At 32.9% G+C, this 12,510-nt stretch overlaps 1 protein-coding gene across 1 annotated transcript in view; it reads right to left on the bottom strand.

The window, feature by feature from the left end:
* Positions 1–9,884: 9,884 nt before the first annotated feature.
* Positions 9,885–12,510, bottom strand: part of MDGA2 (MAM domain containing glycosylphosphatidylinositol anchor 2) — an 811,488-nt gene continuing 808,862 nt past the window's right edge. The window contains exon 17 of the mRNA XM_081048257.1: positions 9,885–12,417. Coding sequence (XP_080904383.1) covers positions 12,329–12,417 — 89 coding nt within the window. The 3' untranslated portion in view covers positions 9,885–12,328. The remainder of the gene's footprint in view (positions 12,418–12,510) is intronic.

Here is a 12,510-nt window from a genome sequence, read left to right as displayed (position 1 = left end):
TTACCTATTTCCTCTGCTAATGTGCCACATCAAGTGACATTATGTTCTTGATAATTATCCCATTTTCACTACCCAGCTTGTCCTTCTTACCTCACCAGGCAGACAGGGTTGTTCTCCTCACTGTCTTATGTTTTCATGTAGAATGCCTAAAGCTATATTTTCTAGGCCAGAGAAATCTAGAAAAGATCCACTTTTGAACAAGACAAAACCCAAAGGAAAATTTTCCCTACACTGAGCCATTTTCTCCCTTTCCTCTCACCAGGTACTTTTCTCCCCGGACTACAAAATTAATACATGTTTAATGTCAAAAAAATTAGAATCCCAGAATAAAGTAGAAAACAAAACTTTGCTAAAAGACACATACCAGTCAGGAAGAATTGAACAGTTTGGTCATACATATTTTTATGAATATATCAGACTGCCTGTAATGCGGTGTATGTTTTGAAGCTAACAATAAATAGTAGACATATTTATTAGTTACATAAAGTTTGAGCCCATTTAAAAAGAGAGATTCCTGGTTATTCTACACATAAACAATCATCTTAGTTTGGTTCTCTCAGAAGCAGTCTTTGAGACAAGATTCCAGTGCAACATTTTATCTGGAAGGTGAATCCAGGAAATTCTTGTAGGGATGTGAGGAAGTGATAAAAAGAAGGAAAGGCATCCAATGAGGTATTGCTCTTAATCCAAGGACCACTATGGATAATGAACTTGGTCACACTGGGAAACTCCAATAGTTTGTAGAACAAGCATCTCAGAGTTTTCTCCCTCAGGGTGAGAAAGCTGAGGCATTATGCATCGATTAAGTTGGCTGGTATAGGGCAATATGGGGGCTGGTTGGGATGGTGTTAATTTCTGGCACTTTTAAACTGTAGTGCATGGGTCGGCCCCAGCTCCTGACAAAATCCCTCAAACAACTGTCAGTTGTCAGGCTTTATTGTATAACTTCTATCAGTGCTATGAGAAAATATCAGTATTTTTGAACTAGAATAAATGTACCGAACATTATAACAGGACTTAAAAGTTGTCCAATTTTCTACCTTAAGATGAGGACAACATTGATTTTAAAAGAACAACAGAGAGAAAATCTTTAGTCCCGGTATCTGGTGCTTGACAACAAGTTCTTAGACTTGACACTGAAAGTGTAATCCAAAAAAAAAAAAAAGGAAAAAAAAAGATAAATTGGTATTATCAAAATTAAAATCTTTTGCTTTGCAAAATGGGAAAAGGATGACAAGAAAAGGAACAGAAATGGAGAAACTACTTAAAAGCCACATATCAGGCACATGAATTATGGGTAGATTATAAAAATAACTCTCAAAACTCAACCGGAAAAAAGAAATCCAATTAGAAAACAGAAAAGGAGATGGCTGGATATTTCACAAAAGAGGATATTCAGATGGCAAATGAAAAGGTGTTCAATTTCATTAGCCACTAAGAAAATGCAAAACCACATTGAGATATCACTATGTTCCATTCGAATAGTTGAATTTAAAAAGTAGGAACAGCACCAAATGTTGGTGAGAATGCATAGAATGCAGATCACTCATACATTGCTGGTGGGAATGTGCAACCTTTCTAGAAAGCAATTTGGCAATTTCTTATAAAACTAAGGGGTTCTTGCCATTACCGTACATATCACCCACCCAGTGCTTGCACTGCTGAACATTTATCTTGGAAACGGAAACTTACATTCACATAACAATGTGTAAATGAATGTTCATAGCAGCTTTATTTGCAACAGCCCCAAACTGCAAATAACGCAGTTGTCCTTCTGTGGGTGAATGGGTACACAGACCGTAGCACATCCATACTACAAAATATTACTCCACAGTAAAAATGTACAAACAATCGATACATGTCCAACGTGGATAAATCTCCAAGGAATTATTCTGAGTGCAAAAAGTCAATACCCAAAACTTACTTAGTGTATGGTAGTATTTACACAAAATCTTGAAGTGACAAAACTGTAGAAATGGAGAACAGATTAGTTGCTGCCAGGTGTAGAGGATGGGTTGGAGAAGGGGCGGCAGGTTATAAAAAAAGACAACATGAAAAGGGTTCTTGCTGTCTGAACTGTGTATCTTAACCAAGGTAGTAGATACATGAACCTACAGATGTGATAAAAATACAGAGAACTAAATACGCACACACGTATAAGACATTATCACTGGGGGAAACGGTAAAATGGAAACAGGATGTCTCTATATTCTCTCTTACAACTGCATATGAATGTATAATTATCTACAATAAAAGCTTAATTTTTAAAATTGAGCATCTTTCTGTCTAGAATATAAAAAACATCTGTAAATCTCAATGGTAGCTTTTGAATAATGCCAAACTGGTGCTCATTCACTAACAATTGTCTAATTTTTCTAACTAAATTTTTATATCTTAAAATAAAAAATATTTTATAAGTATTTGTATAAAATATTTATATCCTAAAATTAAAAAAATACATTTTAAAGTAATGTCAGAGAGCTTACTTCATTCAAGAGCTGGTTTATTTCATGATAGATAAATAAGAACATTAAAATATTGTAGAAATCATTCCTTGTCTATCTTCAAGATAAAACAAGGAAAAGGAAATAAAATTTAGCCATGAGAAGAATTATTAAAGAACTTGTTTTGAAAGACATGTTATTTTATTAAGCCAATATAAGAAAAAAAAAAAGCAAACAAAAAACCCACTTCTCTCTTTGCCAAATACTTGACAGGCATTGCTTCATATAATAATCATGGCATTATGAGGTGCGTATTATTATTATTATACCATCCATTTTTACATGTGAGCAAAGACTTGTGATACTTGTTATATGCCAGTAATGTTCTAAGTGTTTTACATACATTAACTCATTAATTGGACAACACAATATCCCCTTTTACCGAAGGGAAATGAGGGAGATTAGGCAATGAAGAATCCTGGCAGGCTGACTTTAGGCCTCTCTCTGGTGTCTCCAGGAGAACTAAGGCACAGAGATTTTAAGCCATCTATTCAAGGTCATACAGCTACTTGTGGTAAAAATCAGGACTTGAACTTAAATTCTTTCTACTACACAAATCTTATCAAATTGTGGTAATTTGACCACAAAAATCAGAATTGTTTAAGAGCTTTGTTTAAGATCCCATGTCTTCTCTCCTTCACCCAGTTCTATCGAATGGAAACCTCTGGTGTCCAGACTCTGGAATCAACAACTATTCTAGGAGATTTTGATGCACATTAAAGTCAGAGTCCAACCAAATTATAAAACATAAAGCCGGTTTCCTATGAAATATCTAGTGTAATTATGAATGATGTTATATTTCATTAATTTTAAGATTTATTTTTTTCACAATTTAGTATCTCTGAAATAGGACTGCCTGTTATAGCTGACAGTATATTGCAATCACAGTAAAAATCGGTACATAAAATAATGTTGTTTTATATAGTACGGAAATTCACTGGGTAATGAAATACAAAGGATTCTTTTTTTTTTTTCAGTCCTGAGTCACACTGAAAAGGTACCCAGCTACCTGCTATGAGAGACAGGGTGATGGAAGGAGGACTGGAAGCCATCTATCACACCTAGATTCACATATGCCAGGGTTAAATCAATGGTCATTAGGCTTAGAACAGATGAAATGGTGTGTGTGTGAAAATGATAAATCATTATGTAAATGGCACGTATGTTACATATGCATGTGCTTGAAGTAAGCTTATTAAAGAAAGTGGAAATACCTTGAAAATGCTCATTTCCAAACTTGGGAAACATGCATTGTGATAGACATTAAGATTCTCAACTTTACTCTTATTTCTCTAAGAAAAGCAAGTGTTTCTCTAAGAAAAGCAAGAAAAGTTAGTGCTTATTAATGATTGCTATTCTCTAGGAAATAAGTGTTTTACCAGTTTCTGTCATTTGAGCCTAACAACAATTCTGTGAAATACCACTATTGTTATAACTGTTGCTGCTATCCCTGTTTTACAGGAGAGGAAACTGAATTGTTAGGGACATTAAAAAAGTTGACTAAAATTATATAATGAGTAAGTGGTGGAGATAGAGTGTGAACAGAGGCAGTCTGAGACAGGAATTGTTTGGAGAAACACATCTCAAAGGAAAATTTACTCTACACTAACCTACATACGTGATTCGGCGTAACCAGGAAGGGGAAAGTGGACACAGAAGCCAGGTTGCAACCATAGTCACTGCCAAGGAAAGAAGAGAAGGCAAGGGGAGCAGGTGATAGAATATTTGTATATATATTTGTTGCAGTTCCTTTTCAAACTTACTGATCTAAATATTTTGTTTTCATTCTTTAGGTTATCTATCTCTGCAAAATGCATCTGGTAATGTACTTTTCTTTTTCTCCCCTTTCTGTTAATGCAAACACACTCAATAGTTTCATTTTTAAATGTATTATCCACATCTATTCCTATTATCCCTCTATCTGTGACCTCATTTATGTTTCTGTCCTAGGAGCTCTATCATTTTATACTTGGAGCCTTTGCATGTATCTGATAGCCAGAAATTTTTCTTATTCTATTTGTTTTATACACTAGATATGTAATATGTACTTGTCCTCAGGAAAATTGTAAAATGAGTATAGTCTTTGAAATACCATATCTCTTCTCTGTATGCTTCTCCTTCCTGTTCCGTAGGCCTTTCTGGTAGGTCCAGCATTTTTTCAGTCTATTTTGCTAGATATTTGAAGACTGTGACCTGATAAAATGTTAATTCCATATATGATAGACTAATATGTTTCCCTTATGGGAGTATTTATAGTTTGAAGGAAGTTTAAGTGGAGAAAGCAACACTAAGCATGAAGAAATGGACTGAGTGAGGAACTGCAGGCCTTGGAATGGGGATGATGATTCAGAATGGGTACCCTTCTAGTACCCTCAGATATTCCTGCATTGGAAAGATCTTTGAGCACATGAAAAATCCCACTCTTGTACATGATTTTCGCAAACTCAATCAATGAAAAAGATGTATGCATAACATGGGGGGAGCAGGGTGGTAAATGAGGATAAACGGGATCAAATGTATGGTGATGGAAGGAGAACTGACTCTGGGTGGTGAACACACAATGTGATAAATAGATGATGTATTACAGAATTGTACAGCTGAAACCTATGTAACTTTTCTAACTAACCATTGTCTCCCCAATAAACTTGAAAAAAAAGTTATAACAGTCACTGTACTACTTATTTTTTTTCAGTTACTTAACAATTAATTATTGTGTGGTTGCCACATACTAGCACTGTACCATTATTTAAATTTTTTTATTCTGGGTTCATTGGCCTGTTGAATTGTGTTAATTCTGGAGAAAAAAAAACATATAATTCAAAGTAGAAACAACATAAAATAATGAAAATTAAGAGTCCTCTCTGTTCAATACTGTTTCCACTTTTGAATATTAATTTGTTTCTCCTTATTTTGTTCCATGTGTAAGAATCTAGTTTTTGCTACCTAAAATATTACTCAGAAGTAAATATCTTATTTTTATACTTTTTCATAAATCAAATTATTATACAACTTTAAAAAATTGTGCATGTTTAAATATACTTCATTTCAAATTTAGTGGATGATAGGATCCCAAGCAACACATATTATAACAAACTCTAGAAAAGAGCTAAGTCATTGAATTTAGTTATAGCTCATGTGGTCTCTTTGATGTAAAATTAAGTGTAATAGTCTGTCGTATTATTCTCATGTATAATGGTGGCACCTAACACAAAACATGCAGACTTAGTCTCATTTTCCTTAGTTTAACCATACAAAGATCGCTTGCAAAACCATTAACGATATTGGTCCTTTTATTAAGAATTATAATTGTTTTCTGTTAAACTAATAAGTGCCAGAAAGTTGTGTTGCAAATGCTTAAACTGATGTTTCAGTTGCATCGATTCCTCATTGTTCTCAATACAAAGGAGATCAACTTCTGTTCATGAAATTTCATTGATTTTATAACTGAAAGATGGCATTGCTGCTATTCCCTAGATTCATTAAATAAGTCTGTTTAAATGTAGCTTTAGATCATGTAGTAATTCAGTAGTCATTGATTCAATAACCTCTATAGAATCTAGGTAAGTTGGAAATTCTTAAACTTGTTAAAAGTTACAGTCCTTGCCATAGAGAAGGTTACAAATTCAGCTGGGAAGCAGATAGGCAGACAAATAAAGAATATTTTAAAGGAATAAAAATTGTATAGGATGTCAAGTATGAGTAAAGTCTTTAATTTGAGTGTTAAACCAAACAGCTTATGCAGAATAAACAGTTTGTTGATATATAGTTAGGGGGCAGTTGGGTTTTAAACATGGTTAATGTGTCTGTTAATGTTAATTATATTTGTATTTTTAAAATTTCATGGCTATATCAAGGCATATAATACCAAAGATAAAGAGAAAACTAACCTCAGTAGGCAGTAGGGAAACAATGATAAGCAAGTTAATTTTTAGGATTCTATTTATACTGTGGTTCATGCAAATCACTGTCCAGTGTATTCTTTGTTTACCGCAGAAGACCCACCTTTAGCCTACAGTGCCCCCATAAAAAATGTGACTAAAACTTCAGTAACATTAGAATTGTTAATCTGCAGTCAATTATTTCACATGCCATACAGAAGACCAGAGTTGCTAAAATGAGCCATAATTCTTACATCACAGTTAATTCAGGAAGATTTTAGTGCCTACTTGTTTAACACAATCTTATAAACGGTCCTTCACAAAGGATGTAAAAACCAACACATATCTTTAATGGGCTAATTGTGCTTCACTGCAGTGTTGAGTCTATAAAAGCTTTTAGATAGTGAGAGAAATGATGGCATTTTCATCTTAATTTTCAAATATAATTGCCATTTAAATATCTTTTGTTTCTAACTTAAGGGCTTATTGACAGCAGAAATTTCCCCAAAACACTAATGGAGTATTTAACATAATTTTATTTATTGAAAGAAAATCCAAGGGAAAATAACATACAGCTATCTAAAACTATTTAGCAGAAGGAAAATATCAAAAGGAAAAAGTAAGTCAAATCTAAACTTTTGAGATCTAAAATGTAACTAATATTCAATATAAATTTAACACAATGTATATTTGATTAAACTTACACATTTAAATATACTGATGAGAATCAAGAGATAAAAATGATACCCTGGAAATCCAGGAGAACAATTAAGAGCCATAGGAAAACAAACTGAAACTAACAAGCTAATCCCTATTTCATAGAATTTTCCATCATTTTATTGAAAAATAAAAATACATTTTAGCTCAATTCATGGAAAATTAGTACAATTGAAATTAAATTTAATCACTTGTAAATATTCCCTTGAGAAAACTATTTCAGTTTCTACTCAGAGTTTAACCTCTGCCCTACTCAAAATTTTGAATTTCAATTCCTTATTTTTAATATGCTCAACGTGGGTTCAGGGTAGTGAAATCACCACTTATAATTTATTAAGCTTTATATTAATAATGTCAAACAGCAGTCCATAAGCAAATATATGGAATATTTTATCTCTCCTTAAATTTCACTTCTGTTTCTAAGCAGCCATGAACATATAATGGATTGATTCTGAATTGACATACTTCACATTCAAATTTCAAGTCTTTAATTCTTACTTTTTCTATATAATAACATATATTTGTTTATAAATATTATGGATACTCAGCAAATAAGTTTTTGTATCAGATTTGAAAAAAGGTCTGACCATTCTGTGGTAGCTTTTCTCCTAAGGTGAAGTAGAAAATGCCAGAGACAATGCTTTTAAAAAATAAGCACTAAGAAAACTAATTAAACTCGTTAGCTATAAAGGAAACACTGTAGGAAGGGAAATAGCTTGGGATTGAACCCTATGATTTTATTGTTTTCACAGAAAATGTAATAACTCCTCATTGAGATCAACTACCCAGTTGCAAGAAGAGTATACCTTCTGCTTTGTTGAGACATAGACGAAGCAATTAGTAAGAAGTAGACATTAATCAAGAAGAAAATGAATTGGGAGTAAAATTTTTCCAGTTTAAATTATCTGTTGAGATGCCCTGGTCTTTGAAAGGCACATTAAAAAAAAAAAAAAAGTTTTTTGATAAAGAACATGCATTCAAAAGAATCCTTTAAAATCACTCTATCAAAATTAGATTAGTTGTCACCATTTTTCAACTCTATAATCAAAAAGAAAAAAAATAAATCATGAAAAATACCACAGCCAGTTTCACACAGTCTTAAGCACAGAACTAAATTAATTAATTGTTCTTCAAATTACATATTTTGACAGATAAGTTTATCATAAAGTCTTTAAAATAAAAAATGCATGTTTGGTGAAAAGTTAGTGTAGTTGTCATTCATGTTGTGTCTTTTAAATATAAAAATAAAGAATGGGATTACTGTTATTATTTGTAACGTGATGTAACTGACTAGCTGGTTTGTAATTCTGATGATTAAAATGATCATACTTTATTGCCATGCCACAGTCAATTCTGTGATATACGTGAAACGAAGTGCCATTAGTTTTGCCTGTTACATGACATCATGGTGTACCATGCATCTTTCAAGTCTCTTAAAGAAAATTTAATCGCCGGCCAACCTTCCAAACAACTAAATACTATGAATCACATGAAACTGAAAAAAGCATTTTAAACCAGGAATACATAGCATATTGTAATTCATGATGGAGCTAAAAGATAGGTAGCAGGAAAAAAGAAAAAAAAAAGAAAGCAGGGCTAGGTATGTATATAATGTATGTATGAGAAGACTCAGATTTTTAAAAAGAACACATAAAGGTTATGTTATTTTTTAATAATGCATAGTTGGTGAATATTGAATATAAATCCTACAAGTATGATGGGGTTATTATTTTTACTATTGAAAACTAATAATATTGGGCATGATTTGGCACTTCTGGAAACTTTAGTGAATTTCAATATCTAAGATGTCATTGCTTTTTGGATCCACTATTATTTTATATATCACTACACAGATATGCTGCCAATTGTAATTAAAATAGGTCCAATTGCAGAGAGGTTAAAATGTGGAGAAACAAGCATCTTTAAACTGATGAAACAAAGTAATGTTCCTAATTAATCAGGGATCAATTACTGACAGTAGGAGATTACACAGTATGATCTTTTCCCCAGAAAATTAAAATCTCCATTGTCTGATGTCTTCCTATAAAAGAACAAAAAAATATTGACATCAATAACACTTAAAATATATTATTAGAAAGGGAAAGGGGAAAATATATTGGTGAGTTCAATTCTTAATAAACAGAAAAAATATTAGGAAAAGAAAGGCAGTTGGTAAACAGGTGTTTTAAAGTTGTCATTGTCGTCACTAATATTAAAGTAGAGACTATTTAACACAATTTATATTTCACTCACCCCAACTTTTTAAAAAAGGCCTGCATTTTTATCCATTGAAGCAACTAAACATTTGATCTGCAGTGAAGAACACTGATTCTAAGTTTGTTGGTTTATATAAATGATCCAGAACCCACTTGAGATATATATTTTAATTTATTACCATATCAATAAATCTGATTGCTTTGCAGTTCTTCTGATTGCCCTTTGTTCTTAGCATTTATCAGCAATTTTTCAAAAATTGAATGAAAATTAATTTTTGAAGTACCAGCCAGTTCTCATGAACTTCTGAACCACTGAGTATTCTCACTGTGTGAAAAGTTACAGAAAGACCTGTCTTATTAATGTTCAATAGGAGGATTGAAACTTTCATTGACAGCAGTTTTTCTGTGTAGGCTTATATAGAAGAAAAGGAGACCTGCCTGTTTTCCCCGAAACGACATATGTTATCTAAATGTTCTGAATGTAGGTTTTTTAGTTTTTTGCAAACTTCTCCCTCAAATCAAATTAAAGATCAAGAAAAGAAGGCAGCAATGAGTTAAGCCTCTCTTTAGATCTAAAACCTTTTATTGATATTACCAGAGTGTTCAGAAAAATCAATTAAAAAAGATGATCCACTGATGTGGAATAGTGGAGAAAAATGGTTAGTTGCCACACAAAATGTAAGTCAAAGCAGAGGGAGATTTAGTAAATATTAAGCTGAGTGCCCCAAATATTGTTAACTTTAATCTCTTTGGTTTGAAAAAGTAGATGGGTGACTGTAATTTTTTAAAAAATTCAATATGCCTGATTTGTCCAAATCAGGCATGAAATTCATATGTTTACTCAGTTTAATTTAAAGGACTTGGTTTAACTCAGTTCTGTGATTACCTAGATATTCAGACTGGTCCCCTCTTTAACTATGAAAATACACATTAAATTCCAAGTTCATATTTTTTTCATTTTTTTACTTTCAAAGATTTGACATAATTTTTTTACATGTATTACAAATATGGGAAAGTGCATCAGGGAGGTCCTATTAAAATTTCTTCCTGCAGATGTAAAGGTATATGACGCACTAACCATTTATCCCATGGCAACATAACCAATAAATTGTATAACTAGTCTCCTTTTGGTGAAAAGTGAACATTGCTCAACAAACACACATACTGCTTTTCATACCTTACCTGGAAAGAGGCTTTATTGAACATAGCTGTAAAATTATCTTTTAAGTTGAATTACTGAATTTGCACAAACATTTCTACAGAATTTTTTTTAAAAAAATCAAGCTGTGTCATTTTCCCACTACATTTTGTTGTGCTTTTATATTAATATTTGTAAATGTTATAATTTAATACTTATATCCCAATTATTTGCATAATCAGTTTTTTTTAAATCCTGGGGTGTTGAAAGAACATATAGTAATTATTATATTCTTCTTTAGACAAAAGTCTTTTTAAATGAAGTTAAAAGCTGAGATAATTTAAGGAAAAAAATCTTCAAATTTTCATAACCAACAGGTTTAAGTGAAATTTACAATGCATTGGAAAACTGGCTGGTTAAAGGTATGATTTGTCCTCAGGTAGCTCAAAATCATTTTTACAGGTTTTCGTTTTTTTGTAAAAGTGTTCTTTAATCTTTGTAAAATAATAAAATAATATTTCACAATTTGCACAGTCTGACTAAAGGGCAGAGGCATATTACCCTCAGTGTTTAGAATAAAGCCAGATATTTCAGGCCCAGTTCCGCTGTAGAGTTTGTATGTACTGCAATCTCGAACATTTTCTTGTTCCCTCTAAAGCTAGGGCCAATTTCATCTCAAATGGAGGCTAGAGTTAAAAAATCACTCTTTTGTTTTACCACCTTCTGCACTAAGTATGATCTTAACCTTTTGCTCTGGTTGACCCATTTAATAACCTGGAAGAAAAAAAGTGTTGCTCCCATGTCTGCTCTCAATGGAAGTTATTTTCTAATGGACAATAAGCCGAAAGGCCATGGCTGTCTAGGAAGTCTAGGAAGTCAAACCACAAATATCTTGTCTGCATGGGCTTACGACGCAGCTTCGGTCCTTTCTTCTTCAGAAGCGGCTTTGTTGTCTTGCCTGTAATTTGCACATTTAGGCTCTGTAGTTTGTTTATAAAATAGTTTTACACAAACCACTCTTAGCAGTGCAAGCTTCTGAGTTGAAAATTATTCAGGCTTGTTTCGTTGAAGGCACTTGGTTTCCATGGCAATTTATAAAAGATGGTGGTTTGGTTTCTTCATTGGAACAGATGACGTAGTTTGGGTGTTCAAGTGGCCGCGAGCAAACTCCGATAAGCCTGTGTATTATGTAAGCCCAGGTTTACCATCCTGGATAGTAATGCATGCAAAAAGAGACAGCATACGGTTATCTAGCTTAGCCATGGGAGGAAAACAAATAAAAATAATAGAGGTAGGATGAGGATAAGGTGGGGAGGAACATGAATGTTTTAAATAATTCTGAGTTCGTGTTCTTTTCAAGGCAGGGTAACAACCAAAGGTGAAAGGGCCTATTTATTCCTCTACATAAAACCTTCTCCAAAGGAAAATAAATGCCAGCTCTTCACGTTACCCTGTTTACAGTGAGGTTTTTGTTGGCAGGCCATTAGGTTTCCATGGTAACAAGCAAACTATTCATTTGAAACAAAACCAGCCATGACTTTGTGCTTTGACAAGAATTTCTATAGCTCTTTTTTTTCTTTTTTTCCAGAGTTCAACCAGATGACCAGATGATGCTGTAATCTTTTTAGCCACAAAAGCACCTGAAGGTCTCTTCTCTACTCAGGTCAAGATTATCTTTTATGTGTAGTTTGGAATAAGTTATACTTCCATGATGTCTTTTTATCCCCAGTGCTTAAAAAAAATTGTTTTATTGTTTTATTTTTGAGTCAGTAGTCAGTGGAGGAATCTTTGGTAGTTTGTTTTTTCCATGTCCATTTACAAAGACTCTTCATGCCAGTGCCTGGTGAATCTTTTATAGCCTCTGCCAGGATAAGGTCACCTTCGAGGACTTAGGATAGAGATGAGGACGATAACTGGAAAAAGCCATATATGTACTAAAATTCCAACAGCACCATCAACGGAATCTAGAGACAAGGAAAATAAATGCCAAGAAACAACAACAACAAAGAAGGAGAATAAGTATTCTATATAACTACCAATACAAATTTGGTGAACTA

Source organism: Rhinolophus hipposideros (genome assembly GCF_964194185.1).
Source record: "Rhinolophus hipposideros genome assembly, chromosome: 5".
In the NCBI taxonomy this organism is placed as follows: Eukaryota; Metazoa; Chordata; class Mammalia; order Chiroptera; family Rhinolophidae; genus Rhinolophus; species Rhinolophus hipposideros.
Note: the sequence above shows the minus strand (reverse complement) of the source record. Positions and strands in the feature narration are given on the sequence as shown.